Source organism: Amphibalanus amphitrite, unplaced genomic scaffold (assembly GCF_019059575.1).
Source record: "Amphibalanus amphitrite isolate SeventyFive unplaced genomic scaffold, NRLGWU_Aamphi_draft 000357F_arrow, whole genome shotgun sequence".
Taxonomy (NCBI): domain Eukaryota; kingdom Metazoa; phylum Arthropoda; class Thecostraca; order Balanomorpha; family Balanidae; genus Amphibalanus; species Amphibalanus amphitrite.
In genome coordinates, this window is record NW_024881851.1 from 181,972 (window position 1) to 196,967 (window position 14,996).

The following is a 14,996-nucleotide window of genomic DNA, read 5'->3' on the forward strand; positions in this document are numbered from 1 at the left end:
ACATTCTTTTATCCTAAATAACAGCCGTCTCCGGGCCTTACATCACAGTTTGGCACTCAGTCCTAGCGGCCTTGCCATAATTTTCCTGAGTTGAGCAGCCGTTCTCCACGACGAGGCTAGTCCTTCGATCGACATGTGTCGAGGCAGGCACCGTCAAGGTGACTCTTCTACTTAGAACGAATGAGTATTGAGTGATAAGTGACTTTGGAAGCATTGAGCGATAACAGCAATCCGTCTAACTTCAGTCTGTTTGATAAGCATCGCTTACATTCTGTAGGTATTTTCTAACCTTCCTTGGTGCAGTTTGGAAGTTGGCATGATAGGGGACCCATGGGGCCCCTAGGCCATAGGTTCCCATAGGGGGCCTATGACAGATGATGGCTATGTTTACGCCTGTGGCAATACATTGACTCGGAGTCGGAGTCGGAATGACGCTGCCAGGACTTTGAAACCCTGGTTTGAAGCTTACGTCAGTGACGTCGAAAATAGCCTTGCAAGGGTCTAGACTAGAAAATTCGACCCTGTGATGTCATCGACGGTTTAGGCCCCTGTTTTCACTCCAGAAGATGTCAAATTGAATGGGTGATGTACTGAAAGTTTCGCGCTCCCATTTCTAAACGTTCGGAGGCTATCGCGAATATTCGTGGGGGCCCCCGGGCCGCGGGGTTATTTTTTGTCTTGCAGCACATGCACTTGACCTGTCAGTTGTCACATGACCCAAAATTCATATTTCAGGACCGCTTCAGATGCGTCTCGATGATTTTGTTTCCAACGCCACGTAACACGTCTCACTGCCAAGCTTAGTTTCAAAGATAATATGGGGACGTTAAATGCCCCTTCAGTCAATGTGCTTCGGCTGGACGCTTAATCAAGCGCAGGCTAAAAACAAAACGGGAGAAAAGCTTCCGCCTCAGCTTAAAAAAAAAGAGATGACCAATGCACTGCAAATATTGTTGCACTGCTTTAGTCATTATTTTACATGGTACTGAGATCTAACAATTTCTGTTATTAACAAATCTAAGAATTCCGTTTGATTCTTCTTCAATGCTTATAAATTGCTCATCCCACGCGCGGAATTCACGCAAATTCAGTCGCCCACGTATGAGGCCAAAAGCGCAGAACCGACGTTCTGAAATTTCCTTCTCGGGCAAATTCCAAGAAGCACAAGAGGGCCACCTTCGGCGAATGGTGGCGCTGCGGCCTTCCCGCGGTGTCTGGTGCCGCTCTCAGACGAGCGCCGTCCGGTGACGTCACAGCGTCGAGACCGGCGCGGCGCGGCGTCGGCCGGTCAGAGCACGACCGGTGCCGAGCCGGACCGGAGCGCCGCCACTGGCCGGTCCGACAGGTCCAGAGATGGGGAGACTGTGCCGCTGGCTGCTGCTGCTGGCCGCCGCCGTGGCGGTTCAGCTCAGCGTCGCTGCCGCGCAAGGAGGGTAAGTCAGACGCTGAGGCGAAACTGCACTCAGCACAGTTAGGACAGGAGCTGAGACAGCTAGGACAAGTCGGCACGGCTGGGACAAAAACCGTTCGACTGGCCATTCTGTTCAAATAAGGAATCGAATAGCTCAGTATGTCAATATGTACCTACTTGTCAGCCTATAGGTATTCTTTCTAGTTTGTCACTCACTTGGCAGCAAAATACATTGAATCGAGTTCGCTAACAACACATTTACCTAGCCTCCAAGGCTATGCTAGACGGGGCATTGAGCGCATTTGCCATTAGCCGAGAATGCACCGGCCAGGGCGCGTCGAAAAGTTTGACCGAGGGTACAGTTCAAACCACTGCGCCGAAAATTAAGCGTGTTTTTTTCTTTGTTTCCCGGCTTTTTAAAATTTCAGCGTCAGATTTCAAATCAGAGTTGTGTGAATTGTTCCGCTACCGCTTACAATGACTCGGCAATGACTGAATGCATTGCGCGAGAACTGGGCGTATAGATACGGTAGGCAATTGGCACCCATTGGACGATGCATTTTATGTTGCGCATCACGCATGATTTGCACCGTGCAAGAGCCTATACTACATATCATGAATGGCTGGGCAGTTTGCACAGTTGATGCTTACAACATAGTGATTGGTTAGAGGGTTGGCTTACACGAACTATTTCGATCTCATGTTGCACGTGCGCACGTACAGACTCTTCATCTAAAAAACGGCTGGGGTGATGGATCTCTAATTCAGTAAGCCGTTCGGGGCTGTTGAGAAAGAGAGAAGAGCACATGTCGGCTAAGGTCTCAGTTTGGACGAGCTTATGTTGCACGGGCTAATATTGCGCTCACTCGCCTTCCGGCAAAAATCTGTCTCATTGGTTGTAAGAGAAAGGGAGAGCAAAATATGTTTCGGATTAGGTTGAAATATTTATCTCACAGTATAGGTATGTACAGTTTTTTTACGATTCCTTAATATGTCACAGCCATGTAAAAAAGAATTGTGCATTTTTCAATATCTATTTTTGAATGTTTTTAACTTTTTTGAATGTCACACGAGACAGAAAAACGACATCCTGAAAATAACACGAGTTTTTTGCCTTTAAACACGTTACTGTTTAAAGTACCTAAAGCTGAATGCATTTTAGTTTACGGATGAAACTGCAGATATTATCCCTTCATTGAACTAGCCGAATTATTTCACCGACTTCAATGTATTCAATGTTGGGTGATTATGCTGCAATTTGGTGGGTTTTGCGACTGTCTGGCCATTTTTTTTTTTAGTTTTTGCAACGTGACCCAGTATCTGCGGAAGACTTACGAGATAAGCCGTTTTCACGACGGCCATCTGGTACACATTTGGTGCACATTTGGTGCAGATTAGGTGCAGATTTGGTCAAATTAGGTTCAATGTGTCTCTTACTAGCTATCAGCTAGGGTTGCACTAATTGCTTATATGCCTGCTTTGACATGCATTGCCTATTAGCAGAGAGTATCATCGATGAAAACACTGAAATAAGTTCATAAGATACAGATATTTGCTGTAAAAGAGATTAGGTGCAGATTTGGTCAAATTAGGTGCACTCGCCGGATAGCCCGTCGTAAAAACGGCCATTATCGCCTTTATGCCAGCTATCAAACCGAGTGGGTCAAAGTGTCGAGACAAATAGATACACAGATGTCTGTGTGAATTTTTTTAATGATTTTATGTCTTATAAGAAGAGTATCGCGCTGATGGCGCAATGTCATGACCCGTTTCAGGTTTTTCTTCCCGGATGAAGAGCCGCCGGCACCAGGGATCCGCGCACGGTAAACAGCACTAGCTCGTCGGCCGCGGCTTTGCAATTTAACAGGGGCAACGGCTTTTCCCAATATTTAATGAATACCAGTTATTTTAACTATTTTCAAAATTTGAGGATTTAGGATTGAAAAAAACGATCTATATGATAGCTTCCAGATACAATTAATCACATCGTGACATCGTTGGTGGGTCAAATTTTCAACGTAACTTTTCGAGGTCAATTTATCCCTCGCCCGTATTGGTGTTTTGCCAGCCGTGAACTATAAGGGCTTTTATAGTTCACCGTGAACTATAAGGGCCCTTGCCGTTTGGCCCCTGGTCGAGCTAGAGCTTCGCGGAAAAAGACGACGTGCTGCCCGTGACGATTGGAAGCCAATGATACCCAATTTTAAGATCCTAGGTCATTGATTGACCTTCCAGGTTAGGTCAATGACCCAAAAGTCGGGAAACTCGGTACTTGTTAGAACGTCGTAAAGTGTGGCTGCTTTGTTTTTTTTTTTCGGGGTGTTGATCACGAATATCATGTTAGTTTTGATCACAGATGATGTCTTCTTGCATTTAGACCAGGTCGAGTCAGGTCAGGTCAGGTCAACCAGTATGGGTCCTGCCGGGTATTTGTAGTAGGTGTTAACCGCCTCTGACAGCTTCGTAACATGTTACGAAGGCACCAAAGCTACTTCGTTAATATTCAAATGGCTGCTATAAATTTGAAATCAGCTCCAAAAATTAGGATAGAAACGTTGAAAGCTCGAAAAAGTGAACCGAGGTCATCAAAGGTCAGTGACCTGACCTGATCTTCAGGTGATCCTGACGGCTGACACCCACCCTAATGCATGGGACCAACAGCATATCACATGTTTGAACGCCTGAAACCACGAAAAGACTGCAAACGCGCGGCTAATGCGAGCCGACTTATGTTTGTATACGCCGAATCGCGATCCTGGCCAAACATGGTCTCGAAAAGTAGGTCACAGGTCAAAGGTCATTTGGGTCAGGGTCATGAAATTTTGGAGGTAGAGGTACAATTGATTAACGCGAAGGTACTGAAAGTTTCGTTGTGATCGACCGCATTTTACGTGAGTTATTCGCGAAAAACCAAGGGGGTCCGTTCACCCCCCGCCCCATACACGGGCGAGGGTTACAATTCATTCGACTTGTAATTCATTCGACGTGTCTTGGCGTCTGGCGAGAGAACCACTATGCTGGTTAAATATATATTGTATTTTTACCAAAGCAATAGCTGACGATGTTTCCCATAAAATGTCTATTTCGCCGATACTGTCAATTTTGGAAGCGAGGCTGATGACATGAGCTCAAATCTGACGACTTATTTAATGAAAACTCATTAGGACGGCTACCGGCTGCGTTTATCCGCGCCGCTGAAACTCTCAGTTTACGAGTTGTGCCGATTTTCTCAATGGTATCGAAATCGGGACATTTTGACTTTGGATCTCCAGTGACCTCAGCATTGACCTGAGCGAAATATATTCTAACACTTGAAAGTACTCTGGGCTAATTAACATTTTTGCGCGCCTTCAGTTTGTTCTTTGATTTCGATAATCGGGTTTGACAAAAAAGAAAGAAAGCCACCATACCGATTTGTTCTATATCGACTAACAGGGGCGTATCCAGGAAAACTCCAAGGGGAGGGTCATGAATCGAAGTGGTGCCCCTACCTATACCCAAAATTAAAAACTCAACGGATTTCGTCCACTTAATTTTGGTGGTGCCCCCATTTTCAGTTTTTTTTATTTATTTTTTATTTTTAGTCAGTATCTTAACTCTTACCCACAACCACATTTACCAATTGTAAGCAAGTATATATGAATGTGTTATGTGTATATATGTTGTGGACGCTGAGTAGTGAGTACTTACCAGGAACGTTATCAGGTAAGCGAATCGTTGTCAGTCCGACGAACTTGACCCTGGCGTCTAAAGGGTCTGTCCTTGACACTTCAGGCTTGTCAGGGGCACCAAAGTCCTTCCAGGGACACCACAAACCTGTCAGGGGCACCTACGGCCTTGTAGGGGCGCCACAGGCCCGCCAGGAAGCAGGGGCACCACAGGCCTGCCAGGAAGCAGGGGCACCACAGGTCTAGCAAGTATACACGACAGGCCTGTCAGGGGCACAACGGGCCTGTTGGGCCCATGAGCACCCCTAGGGGCAGGGGCACCACAGTCCTTCCAGGGGCACCGCAGGCCTGTGAGGGGCACCAGCGGCCTAGCAGGGGCACCAGTCAACACAGGCCTGCCAGGGGGCACCACAGACCTGCCAGGGGCACCAGAGGCCTGTCAGGAGCACCACCGACCTCGCAGGGGTAACTTGGGCCTGTCAGGGGCACCACGGGCCTGTCGAGAGGCACTTCAGGCTTTTCAGGGGCACCATAGTCCTCTCCGGGCGCAGGGGTAGCAGGGGCACCAGAGGCCTGCCAGGGGCACTACAGGCCTAGCAAGGGCACCACTGTTCTATCAGGGGCACCACGAGCCTGTCATAGCCAGGCATCTCAGGCTTGTCAAGGCCCAGGGGCACCACAGGTCTGTGAGGGGCACCAGCGACCTAGCAGGGGCACCAGTCAACACAGGTCTGCCAGGGGCGCCACAGACCTGCCAGGGGCACCACAGACCTGCCAGGGGCACCAGAGGCCTGCCAGGGGCACCACAGGCCTAACAAGGGCACCACGGGCCTGTCAGGGGCACCTCAGGCTTGTCAGGGCCCAGGGACACCACAGTCCTTCCAAGGGCACCGCAAGCCTGTCAGGGGCACCAGAGGCCTGCCAGGGGCACCACAGTCCTTCCAGGGGCATTACAAGCCTGTCAGGGGCACCAGAGGCCTAGCAAGGGCACCACAGGCCTGCCATGGACACAACAGGCCTGCCAGAGGCACCACCGGCCTTGCAGGGGCGCCTCAGGCCTGTCAGGGGCACCACGTGCCTGCCGGGGACACTTCAGGCTTGTCAGGGGCGTTACAGTCCTGTCAGGGCCCAGTGGCACCAGGCCCGTGGTGTCCCTGCTAGGCCTGTGGTGCCCCTGGCGGTCCTGTGGTGCCCCTGTCAGGACTGTGATACCCCTGATAGGCCGGTGGTGCCCCTGGCAGGTCTTTGGGCCCCCGGGCCTCAAGGGGGGGGGCCATGACCCATGTGACCCCCCCTTGGATCCGCCCCTGTCGACTAATGAGCTTGAAGTGTCACTTAGGTATTTGGTGTTGAGTGCAACAGTGTCGACTCTTGAATGGCATGGCCAGTAATAGATGCATAAATAGAATAGTTATACAAGTCGATGCTGTATTCGAAAATTAAGGACTGTAACCAGGGCCCTAAAATGCTTGCAACTACTAACCGCATGCAACCATCATTGCGAAGCGTTTCATCCGTAGTAAATAAACCTTTTCTTGCTTAATAACAAACAAGCAAATATAAACTACGAATAATAAAATGTGCAAGTTTGTTTCCTTCTTATCATTAAGTAGTTCCTACCTTGCAATAGAAAATAGATTTGCGCCAGCCTTGCACCAGAAAATAGCTTTGCAACTTAGATAAATATTTGCATGCAATAAGTAATAGTTGATGAGTTGGAAAAATGAGCGGACAGTCTAGGGAGCATTAAAGGGACCCTCCCACCTTCAAAAAAGTTTATGAATTGGCATGAAAGTGATGTCGCTCGATTCAGAAAGAGCGAAAACGAATATCTACCAAATTTCACCGAAAAATATTCACCGGTTTTCAAGATATTAGACTTTTACTTTTGTTTACTTTTTGGGGATCTCCGCTGTTTCTAGCGACTTTATTTTAGAAGTGCGGCGTTTGCGGCAGATGTTGCGCGCAAATAGCATATACCACCGCGTGCTACAAAACGGTTTAGTCAAACATTTAAAAATCGTTAGATATCTGCGCTGACGTCACACATTCAGAGGGGTATTCCTAAGCATTAGCCCCTCTGAATCAAAATGCTGCAATTTTGAAATTCAATATTTCCGATTTAAAGGGACCCTCCCACCTTCAAAAAAGTTAATGAATTGGCATGAAAGTGATGTCGCTCGGTTCAGAAAGAGCAAAAACGAATATCTACCAAATTTCATCGAAAAATATTCACCGGTTTTCAAGATATTAGACTTTTACTTTTGTTTACTTTTCGGGATCTCCGCTGTTCCTAGCGACTTTATTTGAAAGTGCGGCATTTGTTGCGCGCAAAGCAGCATATACCACCGCGTGCTACCAAACGTTTTAGTAAAAGATTTAAAATCGTTAGATCTCCGCTGACGTCACAAATTCTAAGGGGGCATACCAATGCATTAGCCCCTTAGAATCCGAAAACTGCAAGTTTGAAATTCGATATCTCCGAATTTCAGCATTTTTCGATGTTGTGAGTGCCCAAACCGGTATTTTCAGGCCATGGCCACCAATTTGGCTATCTCAACTCAAATCTAATGTTAAGGTGGGAGGGTCCCTTTAAGGCATTTCTCGATGTTGTGAGTGCCGAAACCGGTAATTGTGAGCCAGGGACCCCATTTTGGCTATCTCAACTCAAATCTAATGTTAAGGTGGGAGGGTCCCTTTAAGGGAACATTATACTCTAAGCACGTTTTTTTTTTAACAGAAAGAAAATTGAAGGGAAATGTCATCACGTCTACACACCTTATTCGTTGCAGAAGACTATAATTATCACATATGTATTTAGGCAACCATATAAAGTCGCCACCCAGCCCGCTCGCAAAACTTCTCCTCTTGTGCCCACTGTCGATTTCCTTCCGTTACAAACAGTCTCAATCTTTGTCACACGTTCCTTACTACCGGAGAAGCTTGGGCTCTTGTATTCCTTCCTTTAGATTTCAGCGCCACTTCACTCCTGATCCACACTATAGGACACTGTTGGGGTCCTTCCGCGCTGTTGAAGTCAGCAGGCACTGCCGCAGATGGCGTGTACGCTGACGGCCCGTGGCCGGTTCCAGGTTCGGCGAGCGGCCGACCTCCGCTCGCCGGTATCCCTCAAAGGTGAACCGCGGCGGCAGCAAGGTGTTCCGGCCCGGAGCGAGTTCCAGTCGCTACCGCGGCGGCTGCGACGAGATGCCCGATACGCCCATGTCGGCCGTGCTGCAGTGTTCCACCTTCAGCGGCTGTCGGGCCACCTGTATGGACGGGCACCAGTTCCCAAACGGCGAGAGTATGATCCAGATCCGCTGCACGGGGGGCGTCTGGAGGCCCCAGCCGCCGTATCAGGAGATACCCAACTGCGCGCGTGAGTCACCGCCCGTCTGCCGACGGAGGGAGGGAGGGAGAGAAAGAGGGAGAGGGAGAAAGGGAGGGAGAGAGGTAGGGAGGGGATGGACAGAGAGAGAGAGAGAGAGAGAGAGAGAGAGAGAGAGAGAGAGAGAGAGAGAGAAAGAGAGAGATAGAGATAGAGAGAGAGAGAGAGAGGGAGAGAGAGAGAGAGAGAGAGAGAGAGAGAGAGAGAGAGAGAGAGAGAGAGAGAGAGAGAGAGAAGAGAAAGAAAGAAAGAAAGAAAGAAAGAAAGAAAGAGCATGTGTGCATCTTATGCGTGCCTGTGTAGTGTGTATGTGTTAACTGTTATATCGCAGGGAATTAATTTGCCATTGTTAGAAGTGACCCGGTGGACACTTTCCGGGCGTGGTTCGTCGCTTCTCACGCCATGTACCTACTCTTGCAGCGGTTTGCCAGCCGGAGTGTCAGAACGGCGGCGTGTGTATTGGACCCAACGTGTGCCAGTGCCAGACGGGTTTCAGCGGGCCGACCTGCGAGGAGCGGCTGGAGCAGTGTAACGAGCCCAGACCCACCATCTACAACGCGCGCCTGCGCTGCAGCGACACGTGAGTCGACACGGGGAACGCGCCGACAGTTCACCGCCGCCGGCTCTCACGGTGTAATGGGACACTGCGCCGACCGGGCGACGCCCAAGGGCTGAAACCTGATCTTGCACAGGGAAAGTTACGAGGCACAGCTCGCATTACGACCACGCTGATAACACTTTGGGAGTCAATTAGCTTTTCCTTTTAAAACCCAGTCATCGCAGTCACAGACGAATCCTCTTTTTTTCGCAGTCGCTGCTCGGTGGTTTGTATGAAGGGCCATGAGACTGCCGATCACCGGACCACATTCGAGATCCAGTGCACTGAGGAGCTAGGCTGGACGGCCGTGGACAGCGCCAGTGACACGATCCCCAGCTGCCAGCGTGAGTGGACAGACCTTTCAATGACGGTTGGTGCAGCATCAGGGATGGGTAGTTTGGAGGCGGTGTGTATTTTGTATGCAGCGGTTTTGAACGTATTTTACTTGTACTATAGGATAGCCGTATAATTGGGATCGCTGGCTTTGGAGAATGGGCCCCTAGTTATAGCCAAGGTAATATTTCAGTTCGTTATGAGACATTCTCTCGATAGCTGTCGACTCGTTCTACGGTTCTGTACGCGACCGCAGTGCTCTGCGGTCCCATGCAGCAACGTCAGTCCTACTGCCTGTGAGTGCCGCTGTGCCGCCGAACCGGTGAGCTCGGCGGCACAGTCTACCTTCCCGAGCGCCGCGGCGCCGCCGCCCGGCCTTACGCCGTCAGTCTCAGCCGTCCATGGACGGCCGTTCAGTCGAAGACTCAGGGCGGCTAGTTGGACATTAGGCGACGTGTCACGTCCCTCCTTATCTTTTTTTCAGTTGCTTTTCATCAAGCATTTAACCTGAGTGCCCATGATTTTTATTTGTAGTAAGATCATTTCACCTAAGAACATTTTACGGGGTAACATCGGACTAAGACCACAGGTCCGGCATCGGGGAACGCGGTTGGTGGTAACGAAACCCGTTTTAAGCCCATAATTTTTATAGGGTAGTGTGGGGTAATTTGAACATATTTTTACGTCTTCTCCATTGTACCAAATTCCAGTTCAACCCTGGATGAAGAAAAACTGCTTCAGTAGCACAAGTGTCACTTGCTTTCACCATGCAAGCCTCATTTTGGGACGAGCCGAGCATACCTTGAATAGCATAGCCTCACTTCTCCACCAAGTCACGGTGTGTTCAAATTGCCCCACCGTGGGGTAATTTGAACATACTGCCTTTACCTGTCATAAAAACGATAGTCTCGCCAGCACCGATGTTGTTTGACCCATAAACAAATAGGCAGAACAATTCTAAACATACCTTCACTTGAAAAATCAACACAACAGCAAAAATAACAGTTGCAGAGTATCAATATCTGCACGCTGCACACCGGTCAGTTGACAGAATTCGTCCCTTTTCAATTAACAGAACGTCTATCATTTTTGTTCGATAAAAACTCTCCCAACCGTACTACATCTGTTAAAGTGGTGCCAATCGAAACCTGGACATTTGGAGTTCTGATTTTGTCCAATGTCCAATTCGGAATTGGTTGTACAAAGGTAGCAGACTGGACAACATTGGACGATGGCTTGCTACACTTCAGCGCTTTTTATAAAGTAATCGTGCATAGCATTGATTGGCGAATGGAAAGCTTGTTAAGCTGTCAATATAATGAAAACTTTTCGGCTGGTAAAATTACATGATAAGCAATATAAATGACGGTTTTGAGTGTTGATAGCTGCATAAATTTTCGGACATATTTGGACAAATAGTTGACTTTAACATTTTTGGACGGAAAATCAACAAAAATGCCGGACATTAGACGGATATTAGACGTAAATTTTCTAAAACTGGCATCACTTATCTGCTACTGCCTTGGGTCGAAAATATTGGCAAAAAAAAAACTGGGAGCGTTGTTTTTTTCGGAGCTATCCCTGTCTTCATTCAAATTCTCACACTATGTTCAAATTTCCCCACGCTAAAAGCTATTTTGCCATTTTAAAAAACAGGATTCAAAAGCAAATTTCTTGGATTGAAGGCACTGATTAGGTCATTATACAACAAAAGCCGTTGCGTATTAGGCGCTAGCAATGCAAGATTTTGCGCTGCAATGAAGTTGCAATGACGTGTTGTTAGGCGTTTTTCCTTGCGAAATTGATTTTTTACACTGTGCGTCAACATCTTCATTCCCTGAAACTTTAAACCCCGTTCATATGATAGCCCTTTTAGTTACGATAATTTCTCTCATTGGTCTTATTGTCATGCGACTTATGGATTTTCCGTAATTTTGTGTTATTCACACTATGTTCAAATTGCCCCACATGTTCAAAATACCCCACCCTACCCTATAGTTCATGCAAAAAAAAAATCCCGAAATTCAGATATATCGGTCGCGGATGCGATCTTCTTGTTTCCGTTTTAGCGAATCCCATGCCGGAGACTGAGGATGCTGAAACGGCGAGCTTTTTTTAATCGAAATCTGTGGCCTACGGCTGTGCCCTAAATAAGTCATCATTGTAATCAGAGTTTACCTACTGTCTAACTCTCACTGCACGTCACAATATACCTTTTACTTTTCAGCTATTTGTCGACCCAAGTGCCAGAATGGCGGCAAATGCATATCTTTCAACCTGTGCCAATGCCCGAAGCAGTATCGCGGTCCGTCTTGCCAGTGGTGTGAGTATAGAATGTTAACTACACGGTGGCTACGGAAGTCCTACTACTGGATGATTCTTTTCTTGCGGCTCTTGTTTATTGAGTTACAGGTATTACCAGTGATAATTTGGAGGTTTGCTAGCAGCAGGCATTGACAACGGAAACGCGTTCAGTAATTGTTAATCGTTTTTGTAGTTATGTCTTTCCTCTTGACCGTGTATTATTATTCGGTCCAGCCGTGGAGAACTGCAACCCGAAGACGCAGCTCAACTTTAACGGCGCGTACAACTGCTCGGGGCGCGGCGACCAGTTCGGGTGCCAGCTGTCCTGTCCCGAGGGACTCGAGTTCAGCTCTCCGCCGGCGGCCATCTACCAGTGTGACTACAGCACGGGCCAGTACAGCCCGCTGCCGATCCCGCAGTGTCAGGGAGGTGAGAGCACATCGTCAGTGTTTGGGGCCGGGTGGGGTGGGAACACTTTAGATGGTTACATTATTAGATGGATAGTTAGCGTAGCTGTGTTGACCTGTGCATTACACAATATGTATGTCGTTCATCTGTGGCTTCCACTTGCTGATATTTTCGTGCTACTTTCGCCGGCAACTGAACTTTTAAATATACCCAAGGCAGACGCGCTGTTAGATTCCTTTACATAAATTTCTTAGCGATATCGTTTTTCTTCAGAATACGAGGTGATTCCACCAACCACGGCGACTTTTCCGACCCGGGAGACGGACCCTGAGCCGAGGGAATGCGCTCTCTGGTCCGGAAAGCACGTGAAGACGTTTGACGGTCAAGTATACAGGTGAGGCCGGCGGCACAAATGCAATGGGTCACAGAATGGTCTTTTTATTCAGGCTCCCTGCATTGTCCGAGATAACCTCTGGATTCGGCGGTCTGCCAAGTCGTCTGTGTAATTTTCCGCTTCTCCATTTAGCGTCATTTCTCTGTGTGCAGTTTCACTGGCGGTTGCGAGTTCACGGCCGTGCGGGACGCGGTGACGTCCCTGTTTCGTGTGTCGGTGGTGCGCGGCTGCCAGCGTCCCGACTGCGGCTGGAACCTGCGACTCACCGTGGACCGTACCGTGCTGCTGCTGGCGGCTGGTGATGACGGCGGAGTCACCGTCACCGCGGTCAGTACGGAACACTGTCTGAGTCGTACTGTCAGTCCGAAACACTGTCCGAGTCGTAATGTGAAATGTCAATCCGGAACACTGTCGCAGTCCTGTTATCAGACCGAAACGAACCACTTCGAGCCGTACGGCGTCCAAACTGTCGGCCCGGAACACTGTCCGAGACAGTTGTCAGTCAATAGCACTGAAGGATAGCTGAACGGTCACCTGTCCGTCCTGATAATTGTACTTTGCTTCTTTAGCCCTGCTTGCCTGTTCCATTGTGTGTAAGTACTGCTTTGAACTCGTTCTCCTTGGTCATATCATCCAGAGAGTGTCCTTTTCATTGTCAGCAATCAGGAGTGTCGTGCGTCATTTCACTTTTTTCTGCGCGTTTTACAGGAGCAGGGCCTGTACTCGGGCCAGCCGACCTCCGTCTCCGTGCCCTCCGAGGTGGACGGGCTGGTGCTGGAAAAGGAGAGCGGCAAAACGGTGATAGTGCGCGCCAGCAGCATCGGGCTCACCGTACGCTACTCGAAGGTAAGAAGACGACTCACCGCGCTTTACTCGTACTGAGTACCGAACAGCGGGCTCAGCATGCGCTATTCACGGGTAAGTAACGCTGATGCAGCCGAACGGGCTGAACGGGCTCAAAGACGCTGAACGTATATTTAACAAGGGACAGAGGCCGAAGCAACAGATATGGGTTCATAAGAAAGGAAAGATAAGAGAAGTATGTAATATGTATGTGCGTATATTCCAAAAAAAAAGATGAAAGGATGCAAGGCCATCACAATGTCATTCGCAAAGGCTGTACTTAGCACCTTGCTCCATCACGTTTTCCCTCATTCAATATAATCGGTTTCATCGAAGAAAATCCAGAGCAAACAGTCCATACCTTATCTCTGAGTGTGTGTGCTGTGTCTCTGCTGCTGCCCCAGGATATTATCGTTTTGCCTGCCTCTGACTATATTGTGTGCTGTGTCTCTTCTGTCCCAGGATATGATAGTGCTGCATGCCGAGTCGTCTCTGTGGTCCACTGTGCAAGGTCTGTGTGGCAACCTGGACGGCAACAGCTTCAACGACATACTGTCGGATGGTCTGCGCGGCACGCTGGACTACTACTCCAACCTCGGTCAGTGGATAAATAGTTTATTTTAATCTTTTTGTTACGCGCTTTATGTGGTCTCTTCCAGTTTAAAATGGTGAATCTATATAGATAAACTGTACCTAAAGCAGAATATTTTGCTTTTTTCCACGAGTTTTTTTTTTTTTTGACGAAGGATAGGTATACATTACGACTGAGGAAGGTAAAAAAGGTCGGCAGACTTTGACTAAGAGAAACATATATTTTTCTGAGTTATTATGCCATTTAGGGTGGCATTTATGTTTTATACCTATAGTTGGTCTTGGTCAAATCTGTTTACCGTTTAACATCTATATGTTGAGTGTTCCTCCGTCTTGTATCTGAATCTCACACCGAAATATCTAATGCTCATTACAAGCCTACATATGCTCAATACTCACGCTACGTTTTGCCGCTGTTCCCAGAGCTGTGTCCCGCCGGCCCCGTCTCCCTGGATCTCACGTGCAGCGGCGCCGCGGAGCGTCAGGCGCGCGCAGCCTGCTCCCAGGCGCTGCAGCTCGCTGACGTGTTTCTGCCGTGCCAGGAGGTAAGAACTCCTATTGGCACAGATGAGGGCAGCTCAGGACTAAGAGTAATGCCTATTGGCACAAATGAGGGCAGCTCAGGACTAAGAGTAATGGCGAGTCTCCATTTTGTTTTCCATCGCCTTTCGTTATAGGTGGATAGCAATGCTGACAATGCCACTGTCGTGTCTTTGCCCAGAATGTGGGCGTGGAGTACTTCCTGCGGGCCTGTATGGCCGAGTACTGCCACAGCCTGTCCCAGGCGAGCTCGGCCCCGGGAGGCTACTCGACGGGCGACGCGAGCACAGCCATCTGCTCCACGGTGGCCGCTTTTGCCACCGAGTGCGAGCGCGTGACGTCACGCCAGCTCAGCTGGAGGTCGGAGGAGTTCTGTCGTGAGTACCGAGCTAACTGACGTGGCTACCCGTCATGCGTACAAAACAGCAGATAAAGTAGGCAAACAAAAATAACCAGCAAATAAGGCACGACACTAATTAACAGATTAACTCGTACACTGGACCATGGCGATTTTCAAC

At 48.6% G+C, this 14,996-nt stretch overlaps 2 protein-coding genes across 2 annotated transcripts in view; both read left to right on the forward strand.

Moving 5' to 3' along the window:
- Positions 1 to 1,316: 1,316 nt before the first annotated feature.
- LOC122389409 (kielin/chordin-like protein) lies at positions 1,317 to 13,971 on the forward strand. The gene is made up of 10 exons (XM_043381412.1): positions 1,317 to 1,433; positions 8,172 to 8,458; positions 8,888 to 9,047; positions 9,279 to 9,409; positions 11,626 to 11,721; positions 11,937 to 12,131; positions 12,384 to 12,504; positions 12,657 to 12,831; positions 13,213 to 13,350; positions 13,810 to 13,971. Exons 1-10 carry the CDS (start codon positions 1,354 to 1,356, stop codon positions 13,969 to 13,971), a joined length of 1,545 nt encoding a protein of 514 aa, XP_043237347.1. The 5' UTR covers positions 1,317 to 1,353.
- Positions 13,972 to 14,377: 406 nt separating this feature from the next.
- Positions 14,378 to 14,996, forward strand: part of LOC122389410 (hemocytin-like) — a 36,561-nt gene continuing 35,942 nt past the window's right edge. The window contains exons 1-2 of the mRNA XM_043381413.1: positions 14,378 to 14,483; positions 14,660 to 14,855. Coding sequence (XP_043237348.1) covers positions 14,693 to 14,855 — 163 coding nt within the window. The 5' untranslated portion in view covers positions 14,378 to 14,483; positions 14,660 to 14,692. The remainder of the gene's footprint in view (positions 14,484 to 14,659; positions 14,856 to 14,996) is intronic.